The following is a 15410-nucleotide window of genomic DNA, read 5'->3' on the forward strand; positions in this document are numbered from 1 at the left end:
AAAAATGTTACTTCAATGATTTCAAATACTTTGTCATATCACATTTTGGTTAAAAGGTGATGTGTATATGACTAAATCAGGCCAAAATCATGTGATGATACTGCCACCCAATAGGGACTGTTGGGTATTTTGGCTGTCAGAAGGTCATTCAAATTCATAAGTGTTTCACTATGCATGTTTTTATTTTTCTAATCCTAGGTGTAACATTTCTGTTGAGGAATATACAAAATCCATTTTGTTAAACACATAATTTCTAATGTGTTATCTATATTACTGAAGGATTTGACAGTGTCTTGAAGCGTTCCTTGAAAACTGTGGGAGTTAAGAAGAAAACTGTAAGGCAAGAATAATGGTGAGATGTTGTTGTTTCAAGATTAATCAGTACATATGAAACATTGTTTACTGCAAGTATAAACACCACCAAACTTCCTGGCACTAAAATGGCAGACGTCAGCCCGATACACAACATACACCAGTCCAAACGTTCTCTTCAAGCATCTCCTACTTCAGAAAAGCCTTTCTTGGATGTATGAAATTAGCAGACAAGTTCAGCAATGCCCTAAGTATTATTATTGACATCAGGTGGAGCCAAAAAAATGCAAATGAGTCCTTTTTTAAATATCACATGTCAAAGGAAGTGAATGTTAACCACTTAAGGCATACCTATTTTATACCAGTTTTACTATATAACGTTCACGATCTTTAGTGTTTATTGTTTTCTTAGCAGGGTGAATTAACCCATTATGCCTGGAAAGTATTAGATCAGATCAAATTAGATTAAACACTTAAGCAAACACATGATTTAGTAAACTTACAGGGAAAGTAAAGAATGATTAAGGAACTTCTAAACTTTCTAACTCAGATCAGCTACTCAGAGTCAAACAGGATTCACATACACATACACACACACACACTATATAGATTTAATTCTTTAATTCAATTCAGCAACCAATCACGTTTTTAACTGAGATGTGGGAGTATAGAAATTTCTGATAAAGAATACAGGATCAAGTTACAGTTGCATGGATTTGTCCATTCAGGTCATCAAAAATCTCCACTTGATCAAGTCCAGTAATTTTTTCAGAATGTCTTTTTTTCAGTCCAAGCAGTAGTATGTTAGTTAATGTATGTGAAATGTATCTGTACATCATTTGCTCAAAATAACATAAACCTACTCATCGGAAATGCTTCTGAACGATAATCAGTTATAGTAAACTGACTTTTCCCCACTTAAAAAAAACATTAAAAGTCAAATTATATAGCTATAATGTTCAACTACTGATAAACCATCTCTACAGAAAGGCCCAGTGCAATATTAATACTAAGAAAATCTAGTTTCTGGTACTCAGAAAAAAGGTAGTGATGTTTGTAAGCATGTGCATATTGTGGTCTCTGCAACTGATGTGAAGGTCTCCAAGTCTCCTAAATGCACAAGCATTTAAATGGGCAAACATTTATATGTATTTTTGAGTAATACTACCACGAGAGGGGATATCTGATGTGTACTGTGTACATCCATACTGCCAAGCTGATTCACTGTTAGTTTCATACCAGATCTCTGGACACCATCTCAGCCAAGCTGCGAACATGACAGCTGAAGGCTGAAGCTGCAGGATGAAGTGAATATGATCATTCCCTCAGTGGGAAAAACCACAGGTGGATCAATGTGTGTCACAGTGCTTACTCTACAGACAGTATACGCTTATGCCAAAGCACTTCATCTGGGAATTAAAGGTCACTTTCTAGTACAGATGACTAGTAAGTATAATATCAAGTTTAAGGTCTCTACATGAAAATTTCCAATAAATGTCTGAAATTATTTTAATGCACAGAAGAAACTGCACTCTTCAGAAAAGTTTGTGGGTTTGTGTATAAACAGGACTATTTCATTGGAATGACTCATGGAATACAAATAAATAAAAAACTGATTTTTTGTGCTTAGAAGACAGTTACTGCACTCTTTAACAAAGCTGCACCTTCAAGTGTTTACTGCAGGATAATTCTTTCAGAATCACACTGTTTTAACAGATTTTTTTAATTTATACAAGATTCACTAATTAAGAGACATTTTAACAAACGACAAGCATCTGTTTATTGCAATATAGCTCAGCAAGTCAGTAGGGTGTTTTTAAATTGGTACAACATATTGGTCAGAGGTATTTCTATCACTATGTTCACAAAGCAGCTGCAATGGAGGAGTAATGCTGGTACGTTACTTCTATCAGGACATGGATTACTAAGAAAAGTGCTAGCGTAGCCATAAAAAGGTCACTACAGCATACAAGCATAAAAACGGACTACTCTGAGTACTGTTTATAACTATTTATAGCACATGCCATTCATGTCCATAACAGGCTTACAACTACAGCTCTTTTCATATTTCCTTACATCTTTTAAGAAATTGCCTTTGTTAACTTTGCATCTATAAAATAGTCTTAAAAAAATGGCAGCAAGGTATGCCATTTTCTCCACTTGATTTTCCAAAGTTATCAAATTTTAAACAGTACTAACTGGAAAAAACAAAAAATAATACTTTCCTAGTCTCTGTAAACAAAAAAAATGTAAAAGATACTATATAATTACAGATAATTATTATAATTAATGTAATTGCATAGTGTGTGAAGACAGAAATTTAAAAATTAGAAATCATGAGGAACAGACAGAAAGTGAGAATTAGATGGGAGAGAACTGTTAGTTTTGCAACTTAGAAAAGCAGGAATTATTTTCCAAGTTGCATTAAGTCAGTGGGTCCAAGTTTATTTCAGCTTTTATTGTGGCCCAAGTCCAGACTGAATTCAATGGGAATCTTTCCACTGACTTCAATACGCTTTGGCTCAGCAACTATGCTGTCATGTCTTACATCATTTTTGTCAGCTGAGAATAATAGAGTAGTTCAGACTAGTCTGCCTGAAGTTCCAGAAGTCTTTCATTACCTGTTTCTTTACAGCACCACTGTCATATTTATCTTCTTAAAAGCAATTAACTCTGCTGAAAATGTAGTATGCAATGAATTTAGTTAAAATAACTTGTCAGTCAGAATGAAGAAGATAACCTAGGTTGCAAATAAAGTCTGTTAAAAATATATACACCTAAAGTGGACCTAAAAGTTGTAATTGACAGGAAAGCCTTCATTCAGTCTAAAAAATGTGGTTGAACTCTGAGCAAGCACTAATTAAAGCAGCAGTAATTTAAGAATGATTATTGAAAGTATTGTGCTGTCAAAGCTGTCACCTCCCCCTTCCTCAAGTGGGAACAAGACTAACAACATCTGTTATAGTAGCTCCAGCAGTCAGAAAGTCATCAGCAAGAGTCTGACCTGTTTACTCCAACAATTCAGAAATTAGAAGAAGTAGTAAAGAAACAATCACTAAAAAAACCAATTCAACTAACCAAACCTACTTGTAAAGAAATAATGATGTATGGCATATGCCTACCAAAATCTTACTGCATCAGGTCTTTACGTAGAAAAAACCACCCCACCCGAATAACCATCTCACTTTTTACATAAATGTATTTACAGGTTGAAGTCCAAATTTTCAGCAAAGAAATATGGTATCATTTTGAGACTCACAAAACATCATTTGCAGAGCAAATACCAGTCCTTACTTCCCTTATGACTGCAATGCTGACACCTTTGAAAAGCAGGTCATCAGTGTTCAGAATTCAGCTACTATTGAGGCATCTCAGACTAGTGGAAAAGCATGAATATTAGATTTGAATCTAAGAATTTTGATAGATGCACAACATCCATTTTGCTGAGTCTCCTGATCACTTTTGTCTTAAAGACTGGCAGGAAACAATTTACGCTAAAGAGAGTGCTATTTTATAGCAGTGCCTAATTTAAGGCAATATAAAACTTGAATGAGTATTTAGTCCTCTATCAAACATTTTCACAAGTATTAAATCCACACAACACATGATCTTTTGAGCACTGGAAATACAACAGGATTTTTATGCTTTAATCTACTGAGAGATTAAAAGTAGAAATACAGCAATAATCAGACTAGGTGCATTAATAAAATAAACTATCACTTTCAGAAAGAAAGATATTTTTCACAAGGCCTATTGCATAGATAGAAACAAACCAAAAAACCCTAACTGAAGTATTTCATAACTCAGTATATAAATGTAGATATAAAATATAAATGTTGAGTAAACAGCATCTTATTGACTAGAACTGGTACAAACCAACATAACATCAACATAAGGCGCATCAAGCAAAGCATATCGTGATCACTGAAAAACACATTTGTGCATATGTGTGGTTTAAATATTTCACTTCCACTTATCTCAGCCAGTGGTCATCATCTGTTTCAGTCAACACTAACACAGTGCTGCTCTTTCTCATTGAGATATAGGAAGATAGGACTGACAAAGTATTCACATATGATGCTTCCTTCTCAAACATGGTTGTTATCAGAAACAACTCTGCAAATACACTGGATAAATATGACCACTAAAAGCACAAAATCTGAGCTATTTTATTAAAGTTGAATAGTAGCTTTCCTCCTAAACAGACTAGCATAGCTCTTACACTCCACTGTCTATTGCAAAGGTTTTCACTGTGAATTTTAAATTTCATTCTGTAAATAGTTCGAAACAATTACCAAGTTTTCCGTTATTCACAGTCCCTTCCTCTTCCACAGGTAACTGGCTAGTTTCCCTCTCATATGATCTACCTAAGTTAACCAAGTTAAATGTACAGAAATCATGTTAAAATTACTTTCTGATTCTGTTGTAGATTTGAAGGGGGACTTGAACACCTTAAAATTTGCACACCTCATCTAACTATATTAGATAATCTTATAAAAGATGTTCCTCTTTATGCACTGTTCATTCATTTCACATTTTTCACTCAAATATGATCGTTGTGGTGTTAATATTACTCTCCTCAGTGATTCTCATGATAATATACACATGGCTAGAGGCATAAAAGGGTGCAACTAAAGTGAATGAAAATTCTGTTGCAGCAGGTAAATATAGGCAAAATATCATTTTTCAGAATTTCCTCCATTCTCAAGATATTTGCTCATCTATATATGTCAGTTTATGAAATGACAGTCAGTGATATGTGTAAAGCTGTACTGAAAAAGAATAAAGTTCATTAGAATCAGCTACATTTACATTTTAATAAATAAATATCATTATTTTCTACATTGTTATTATGATTGGCTGCCAGGCATTTGTTCCAACAATAGGATCTCTAAGGAACATTGTCAGTAAATACAGTTGCTAGTAGTTCTGTTTTGTGTCTGCTTTTTACATAGCTTTTTTCCTATGCAAAGAAAGACAAAAGAGGCAACACTGAACACAAGATTACTTAACAAGCCATCTTGCCTCAAGGTGTTGCACTCTAAGGGTTCCACTAAAGCCAATTTTTTCTTAGAGAAGAGATCCAGAAAAACTGTGTAATAAGGGAATATTGCATTGCACACAGAATTTAAAAAGACCAAAAAATATTTTGTTCTGCATACTACCCATGTAACTAAGTCAGGAATATTCTTTCCTTGGTTCCTGTTTCTAGTAATCTCAGCATGGCTACAGATGCAGTAGAATTACATTAACTTTACATTTGCTTTCCAAATGTACAGGCTACTTGACTATACTAGTTTCTATGTTGTATTTTGAAGACTTCTGCTTTATGAAGAAAAATACAGCAACTTCTATTGGATATTTTTATATCCTTAGCGTATCTTGAACACGTTTCAGAAAGAATTCTGCTACCATACCCTAGCATAAAACACACATTTTTCAGAGAATGCATTGATCTAGATCTAGCATTCATGATGCAGTTATAAAAGATCGACCAACAGACAAACCGGGAGTATAGGTATAACAGTGGAAGTCAGGTCAGAAGCTGAAAGCCATGTTATGCTGCTATCGCTGGCACAAACGAGGCCACATCTGAGGTCTTGTGATGTGACCTAAATATTAAGGGCAAACTCTACCATTTTAAGTGTTTGCAGCTGTATTTCTGAAAAGTATGATTTCTGGAGAGTAAACATGAGCATTTGCAAATGTTCAGACATATTACTTGTGGCAGGACAGCATATGCTAGGCCTAGAAGAGTGCCATAAATGTCCTGCCAGCTTCACCCACAAGCACTCCCTTCAGAGTTCCCATCTGCATGATTGTAAACACAAGGAGAAGCCTAACAAAGCTTCCACTGAAACCAAACTCTGACAAAAATCTACCTATGTTAAAAAGAACAAGGCTGAAATTAAGCTCAAATAAATTTTGATTTATTCTATCCTTTAGACAGTTGGCCCCTCAAAAAAACATATTTATCAAAACAGCCTGTCATCAGTAAGATAGATGACTAGCCATTAAACTACTCAAGTGACAGCATGGCCTATTTTTGTCATCAGTAAAATGAGCTTGATTACTAGCTTTACTAAATGCTATATAAATTATTCTGACCATACTGTCAAATGTTATTCTTACACAGAGTGAGTAGGATTGGGATGGCCTGGTTAACTTAAATTCCAAATAGTACTACTGAGGGAAAAAACCCACATCACTTGGAATTATTCACTTAGCTTTACAACCTACTTTCTCCTGTTCATAACTTTGGGATTAATAAGAGTAATAATATATCAGAAAGTATGTTGTCCAGAAAATAACCACACCTCTCAGAGGCTGGAGTCAATGGGATTTCATCTCAACTGTGCTCTCCATCCTAGGCAGTTGCCTCTTAGAGGTTGTCTCAAGATGCATTCATTTTGCGACCATGCTCTTTTTATTTGCTAAAGCAAGAGGGATCATAAGATGGCTATTTTTAAAAAGATCAACTATATTGATCAACTGTATTGGGTTTGCATGGCAAGGTTTTGGTAGCAGGGAGGCTACAGGGGTGGCTTCTGTAAGAAGCTGCTAGAAGCTTCCCATACGTCCAACAGAGCCAATGCCAGCTGGCTCCAAGTCAGACCTGCTGCTGGCCAAGGCCAAGCTCATCAGTGATGGTGGTAGCACCTCAGGGATAACAGATTTAAGAAGGGGAAAAACTGCTGCGCAACAGCAATTACAGCCAGAGACAGGAGTGAGAATATGTGAGAGAAACAACTCTGCAGACCCCCAGGTCAGTGAAGGAGGGGGAGGAGATGCTCCAGGCACCGGAGCAGAGATTCCCTTGCAGACCATGGGGAAGACCATGGTGAGGCAGACTGTCCCCCTACAGCCCATGGAGGTCCACAGTAGAGCAGATATCCACCTGCAGCCTGGGGAGGAGCCCATGCCAGAGCTGGTGGATGCCCCCAAAGAAGACTGTGACTTCATGGGAAAGCCTGCACTGGAGCAGCCTGTGACTGAAGAACTGCAACCTGTGGAAGGGACCCACGCTGGAGCAGTACATGAAGAACTGCAGCCCATGGGAAGGACCCACACTGGAGAAGTTCATGGAGGACTGTCTCCTGTGGAAGGGACCTCATGTTGGAGCAGGGGGAGAGTGTGAGGAGTCCTCCCCCTGAGGAGGAAGGAGCAGCAGAGACAACATGTGGCGAACTGACCCCAATCCCCATTCCCCATCCCCCTGTGTCACTGAGGAGGAGTTAGAGAAAATAGGGAGTTAAGTTAAGCCTGAGAAGAAGGGAAGGGTGGGGGGAAAGTGTTTTTTAAGATTTGGTTTTATTTCTCATTATCCTACTCTGATTTGGTTGGTAATAAATTAAATTAATTTTCCCCAAGTCGAGTCTGTTTTGCCTGTGACGGTAATTGCTGAGTGATCTCTCCCTGTCCTTATCTCAACCCATGAGCCTTTCATTGTTATTTTCTCTCCCCTGTCCAGCTGAGGGGGGCAGGGAGCAATAGAGTGGCTTTGGTGGGCACCTGGCGTCCAGCTAGGGTCACCCCACCACATGAACTAAACAAACCGGGCCATGTCTAACACTAATGTGGCTGAATTGAAGGAATAAAGGCTGAGGCAATTTCCTGGTCAGCATGTAGACTTTCTGCTCTTCAGAAGAACCTCCACTGATTATAAATGAAGCATATAGTGCAATGTGGCTTGCCCTGTTACGATTGTGTAAATGTTCTGTAGTTGTTTATATATTGGAAGTCTTCCTCTATATAATTTTATGGTGATTTTAAAAGACTTCTCAGTGATTTTAATGTCTTAAATCTGCCACTTGATTTCTCTTTATAGCAAAAGCATGGGACTTAAGTGATGAGTTTACATTGCTGTTTAAAATGTTATATTGTGAAGCATTTATATTAATTTTAAACCAAAATATATTTCTTTACTAGATTTAGGTCACACTTAACCAAAGCTATCAGATCAGAAAGACAGCTGTTGAAGTATTAAATACTTAGTTTTCCCTAGTTTAGAAAAGCCTTCTCCTTCCTATTTTTTAGATTAATTAAAAAAAAAAATCACAATTACTAACTAATGTTTTTTTCTAAAAACGAAAAGAGACAAAACAAGGCTAGGGACAATAACAGAAGTCTTGTTGTCTCAACACATTTGTTATGGTGTACTAACTAATAATATACCAAACCCTCTTCACTTGTATTTTATGGCTTTTTATTAAGATTCACTTTCAGTCTTTCTTACATCTGAAGATACAATAGATTGTAAAAAGTTAATACATCTCACAGTTATTTGGGACAGAGAAAGATGAAAAAATAAAGCCAAGCGAAGAATTATGTGTGTTCTTCATTTAAGACAGCCAAGTGGGAAGACAGTCTCTTGGGAATGATTGCCCAGCATTTTGCAGTCTCCTCACAGTGTTTTATGAGGTTTTGGTGAATTTATAAAAAATTTAAATGAAAGAGCTTGAGAATTTTTCAGCTGGGAGTGTTATTTCCATCTACTAGTTATCAAAACTCTCTACCAGATTTCAGGACCATATAACACATACTGCCTCTTGTTACATTCAATACCACAAATATTTCTGAATGTATAAGGCTGTATCTCCTTATCTTACAATTCAAAATGTAATTCAGAATGTAATTCATCTGGAAGGCAGCGTTCCACCAACTGAGCTCCATTTACTGCTCTTGGCCTACAGAAGAATTACCGATAGTTTGAAGACAGCTGGCTCACTCGCAGCACTCAAAGCTTTCAGCTATTTCTACAGATAACTTGGCTCCTCTGCTTCAAGTAAAGTCTGGTGGCCTCAAAGAGCCAAACAAGGAAACAAGGAGGACAAAGCCTAGCTATCGCATGTAAAGAGGAGGAAAAATGAGCTGCCCTGAGGAGTTGCCCAAACTCCCGCAGAGGAACAATGTCTTTGGAAACAAGCAAAACAAAAATGCAGCAGCATGCTCCCCAGCTAAGCAAGAACAGAGATACAGATAACACAGTCAGGGTCACAAGATGTAAGGAAGACCAATAAAACTGGACAAAGGGCAGGGGGGTGGGGGTGGGTAGACAGTGAAAAAATAAACTTTAAAAGTGCAATTAACAAGTATATGAAAGAACATATACCGTGTTGCAGAAATGAGAGTTAAAAATACCCAGAATTTTCCCTCATGTAAGTAACTATCAATATCTAACCATACCATCCTACAAATAGGAAAGAAGTCAATAATGAGACAACTTTCTAACATATATACAAATTGGTATATAACAGCAATATAGTTCAGAATCTTTTAAGGCATCTTTGACTTTAAAGGCTTTTTTATTTCTTTTACTAAATCCAAATTTAAAGATGAACATCAGAAAATAAAAAAGCACTTTTACAAAAAGCGACATATCAACCAATTCAAATCAACATGCATGAAACATGAAGTATAACATCCATTAACTTAAAAAAAGAAAAAAAAACAAAAACAAACCAAACAAATTAATACATAAGAATACACCAGCAATTTAATCACTTACGGGCTCTCCCCGATGTCCTTCTAGGCCTGGAGATCCAGGCTGTCCGACTTCTCCCTTTAAAATAAAAAAGACTGTTAAATACAATATTAAAAAGAAAGAACTTCCTTTGCACAATAAAAATATTTATTTCAAATAGCAAATTTTTATTTTTAATATAAGTAAAATACACATGATCAAGGCTTCATCAAACAAACAACTCTTTAAAAACAGTTTCAAAGACAGTAAGAAGTGTTATCAATCTGATATTCCCTCATGCTGCATGCAACAGACAGCTGTCAAACAGTTTGCAAAAGGAGATGAGACAATTGTCTTTTGAATCAGAACAGTAACTACTGGTTGAAGAAGGGCATAAAACAGTAATATATTGCTATTGTCTAATTTTTGGTACAACCAACAGTCTGAAAACTATTTCAAAGCACTCCAGAATACAGCAGTACCAGATATGATCAAATCTTTATGCCCTTATTCAAAATATGTAAGATACCAAAAATATTCTGAAAATTTGAAGAATAATTCCAGAAAAAAAAGCACATAAACCAAATGCAAAGATCAGTTTATATATATATATATAAAATAACCTGGTAATAATTAATTTAAAATTACAAAACTGGACTTGAAGTAACATTGGGTAGCATCTGGCTTTCAAGCCATGCTTTATTTTGCATTCTTTCCCAGAACGAATATTTTAAGAAAACAGGAAAGCTCCAGCAGAAATTTCCTTCAAAGACAGCCTGTTTGTTACTGCTCTGAATTTGATTAGAGACCCAGAATGAAGCAATGTTATATAGCAAGCAGATGTTGAAGTCAAGCTGACAAAATGTTTGAATGAAGAATATGACTTCTGTTAACTATAACATTATAAAATGAATAAAAGCTAATGAGTATGTCATATTTTTGTACTCCAATAATTAAAAAAATAGTCAAGAAAACGTCTTTCAGTTTAAATGTATGCAGGTTCACACAACTAAGATACTGAATTATCGGTATATTGTTTATGAGCATAAAAACAGATCAAAATACTCTCCAAATTCATGCTTTATCAACATAATACTTCACTCTAATGGGCCACCAGTGACAGTTAAAATTTTGTTTTAAACAACTGTGACAATCACCTGTCCGTGTTACCAAACACCAGAGAGGAAAAAATCTAATACCTGATTATTTTTTTCTATTTTCTATAGTACCAGAGAAGAAATTTCTCCACCAACTTAGGAGAGATATCTCTCTGTGTGTGTATATATATAAAATCACAGAATCATAGAATCATTTAGGTTGGAAAAGACCTTCAGGATCATTGAGTTCAACCATCAACCATGCCCTGAAGTGCCTTGTCTACGCGCTTTTTAAACACCTGCAGGGATGGTGACTCAACCACTTCCCTGGGCAGCCTGTTCCAATACCTGACAACCCTTTCAGTAAAGAAATTTTTCATAATATCCAGCTGACAGAAGAGACCAGCACCCACCTCGCTACAACCTCCTTTCAGGTAGTTGTAGAGAGCGATAAGGTCTCCCCTCAGCCTCCTTTTCTCTAGACTAAACAACCCCAGTTCCCTCAGCCGCTCCTCATAAGACTTGTGCTCTAGAGCCTTCACCAGCTTCGTTGCCCTTCTCTGGACACGCTCCAGCACCTCTATGTCTTTCCTGTAGTGAGGGGCCCAAAACTGAACACAGGACTCAAGGTGCGGCCTCACCAGTGCCAAATACAGGGGGACAATCACTTCCCTGCTCCTGCTGGCCACACTATTTCTGATACAGATAATATATAAATAATACATATAAAATAAGGCAGGATTCATTTGAAATAAATTCATGTAGGTAACTAGGCTCCTATCACAGCCAACAGAAGTCTAGTCAAGACCAGCCACCAGGAGCTCAATTTCATTGCTTGCACATGGACATTTGTCATACTTGAGATACCCACGGGTGTCCTGTCTTGGTTCCTACTCCCACTCCAGAAAGGTACTGGCTTTCCATAGGACTTATGTCATATTTGTCAGCTCCTTAGGATGCTTTGGACACTAATGCATCTCAAATGCACCAGGCGCTTTTATGTAGGCAACTAAACTGGTACCTACAAGTTTGCCGCCTTTGAGCTGAATTGCTCTCCAGACTCCACTGGCATTACTGGTTAGAACTCCATTGACTTCAAAGGCAAAATAGGCAGCTACTACGTCCATAGACACAAACTTAGATGAGTGTTTTAAGAATGTCTGTTAAATTGTCTTTGCCTGACATATTTCCAAGTGTCAGAGATACATGCTCTTGTAGATATGTATTAATAATGACAATTTGTAGGCAAGTATCAATGGGATTTGAAGATCAAAATGAAATTAATGTAGGAGTATTTAAAACTAAACCAAATAACAAATAAAGAAAAAGTCCTTCAGTATCATAGAAATAATCTGCTGTTGGTTGCTGAAGTTAACTTCAGAAAAATGAGCAACAAGAAAATATTTTTTCCCATAATTCAGATTTACAACTTCTTTTACTAACATATTTTAAGGCTGTAAACTCAAGGGCAGTTAAAAAAAAAGCAGTATACCAATTTGATATAAAATAAAGTTATTCTATTACCTTTTAGCACAGTCTTATTATGCCTTCCAAAGAGAAAAAAAAAAAAAGAAATACTGAGTTTACCTACAGCAAAAGTTAAATTTTATATATACTTTTTAATGGCTGTTGTTTTGGATATGTTCTCCTAATAAATTTTTGAATTGCAGGATGATTGGTTATTCACTGAAGTTGAGCAATTTTTAGAATAACAGTGCTGTAGTGTTTTATGTAAGTGATAACTGCCCCCTTTAACTTCAAATTAAGACACCTGCATGTGTTTTTCTACCTGAAGTTGTCTAGAGATACGTTAGGGATCCAAGATCCCATTACAGTGAACAGGGGCTTGATTCAGTTACCTAATCACAAATGCCTGGTGATATTTGAGGTGTTCTAGGGCAGCCAAGGCTTCCACATTGGGCTGGCAGGTATCACCTACAGGACACCTGTGTCCTTCTGAAACGGCACTTACAGGTCACCTGGGGTACCCAAAACCAGCATATAGGACTGCAGATTTATGAGTGATCTCACAAGTTATAGCAGTTAACAGTCAGCAGCTGAATGACTTTAGAGGTTCCATTTATTATATCTAAGAAGAGCCTGTCAACACAGAGACATGCAGAGCCATTTCCTGCTGTAAATAAGGGTGAAAAAGTTTTCACTATGAAGACGGTCAAGGATGGAACAAGCTGCCCAGTTGTGCAGTCTCCATCCTTGCAGGTTATCAAGACCCAGCTGAGCAACCTGGTATGGATTCAGTGCTGTCCTGTTTGTGAGCAGAAGGCTGGTCCAGGAGATGCCCCAAACAAAGCCTCCTCCAGCCTGAGTGAGCCTGGGATCCTGCTGGATCAATCTTGTTGGCAGATGCTGCCTGGAAGGTTTTAGGTCTCTCATGGGTCTTGTCTCATATCTCGCTGCTGCAGCAGATATCACAGAAATGCCGTGGTATCCTCAACTGCTGTAGACAAGCACGGTCACAAAATGGAGGTCTCGAACTACAGTAATAGGAATTTAGACAAGTACACTTAAAAGTACACTTGCATTTTTGGACACTGAAGGAACATTCATCTTGAGCAGCCCTAGGTCACTTTATTATTATTATTAAGAAAAAAACTATAGGAACAAAGTTGCTGTTGAAAAGCTTCTTTAGATCAATTCAACTGAACATTTACATTGAATATTAATAAAATTTTTTTCCTGTGAACTTAAAACTGATACTGCTAAAGTCCATCTTTTCAGAAATTGGAACAGTGCAAACAACTGGGTAAACAAAATGTCCAGCGAGCTCACAGAGGGCAATATATTACAGAAATACCAGATCCTGTAGTCTTTTTTACAGTAGACAGCTACTTAGTCCACTTGAAAAACTGTTCTAAATTAAATATAAAGGGCATTGCACAATGAAGAGAATGCAAACATAAACATAAATCCAATACTGAAGTTTTTTTCCCCTAACTTTCACCCAGCTCCCTTCAAAAGCAAATAATAATAGATTACTTCCTTCCGGACTGTACACAACAGCTATGCTCTGCAGCGTATGCCTGTATATAAATTTCATTAATAGATTCAGAGTTAGAGAAATACAAACAGGATAAGGGAGACAAAGGATAAACAATCTCTGGTGATCACTAACAGTCTTAATAAAAGCTTTGCCCCTGCTCACAAACCAACTGAAATCAATGAAGTCTGCCCACTGACTGCAGTCGACTTTGGCATTTCCCAGTAACACACATTATTTTAATTGCCAGTAATTCTCCACAGAGTTAACTGGGTATATTTAGATCAGTAGCAATGCTATTGAAGACTTTGGCAAGATATGAATATACATTCGTACATACCTTGAAACCAGGACTTCCCGGTAATCCATCTTTCCCACTTCTGCCAGGGTCTCCCTGTGGCAACAGTTAACAGTCATCAGTAGGTGAATTAACAAGAAAAAGTTAAAGGCAAATTGTCTTCACAAAACTTACGGATCGCCCAGGCATTCCTGGAAACCCTGTATCACCTTTCTCTCCTTTTGAACCCTGAGAAATACAGCAATGAAAAGTAAGTAGTGCTCAATGTTTATGCTGCAAATTCAGTACATTTAACCTATAATTCATATATGTTATTTCTTATTTTGAAAATGTATGGAAGATCTGTTTCTTTTTTAACACAGGCAGCGGTCAACTACTAACTACCCCCTGATACAGAAACTTAAATATGTTCTAAAATGTAGAAATGTGAACACAGACCCTCTTTCAAATTGCTTAAAACTCTGGTCCAGTAAATACATGAAGAAAATATAAAGACAGGTGAAAATATAACTGTTAACAGTGGATGACCAAAATACGCTCTCTGAAATATAAATATTTACATACAAGCACACCCTGCTTTCTATAAATTACAGATTAAAACAACATCACTCTTCCAGGCCACTATCAGTCTCACTCCACTCGTGTGGTCCTCTCCTCACTGCCCTTACTCCAGTCCCTCTCCCCCATTTGGTTATATGTTTCATGTATATTTCTATGTATTAAAAAGCACAGACTTCTTTGCAATATAATTATTACATATACCCCACATTAAAGGCATAGACATATATGCAAAAAATATATTTATAAGCATTTTGTGCTATGTTAAAATAAATTACATTGATCCATTAACAGAAGGATGAAGAGAGTTCTCAAAATATCCAAATAAGCAGAGTATGAATTTACTATTACTAGACATAAGTATATCCAGTAACTTCAGTGGAAATTTTTCTGAGTTAGGACTGCAGAATTAAATTCTCTGTGAATACACCTATTATAAAAATATAAATTATATTGTATTGGGTGCAGGCCCCCAGGTGCTGGCAGCGGGGGCTGCAGGGCGGCCTCTGTGAGGAGCAGCCGGGGCTGCCCTGAGCCGGACACAGCCGGTTCCAGCCGGTTCCAACCCACCCACCCCAGGGCACCGCTCAGCCCCGCAGACAAGGTGGGGGTGCCTCAGGGAAAATATATTTAAGAAAGGGCAAAAACATGACACAGGCAAAGTAAGGAGTGAGGAAAAAAGTG

At 37.0% G+C, this 15410-nt stretch overlaps 1 protein-coding gene across 3 annotated transcripts in view; it reads right to left on the minus strand.

Moving 5' to 3' along the window:
* Positions 1-15410, minus strand: part of COL21A1 (collagen type XXI alpha 1 chain) — a 115473-nt gene that overhangs the window by 36940 nt on the left and 63123 nt on the right. For all 3 annotated transcript variants that reach the window (XM_075049325.1, XM_075049323.1, XM_075049324.1), the window contains 3 exons: positions 14343-14396; positions 14211-14264; positions 9821-9874 (listed from right to left, as the gene is read on the minus strand). In XM_075049325.1, coding sequence (XP_074905426.1) covers positions 9821-9874; positions 14211-14264; positions 14343-14396 — 162 coding nt within the window. The remainder of the gene's footprint in view (positions 1-9820; positions 9875-14210; positions 14265-14342; positions 14397-15410) is intronic.

This window comes from Buteo buteo, chromosome 17 (genome assembly GCF_964188355.1).
Source record: "Buteo buteo chromosome 17, bButBut1.hap1.1, whole genome shotgun sequence".
NCBI lineage: Eukaryota > Metazoa > Chordata > Aves > Accipitriformes > Accipitridae > Buteo > Buteo buteo.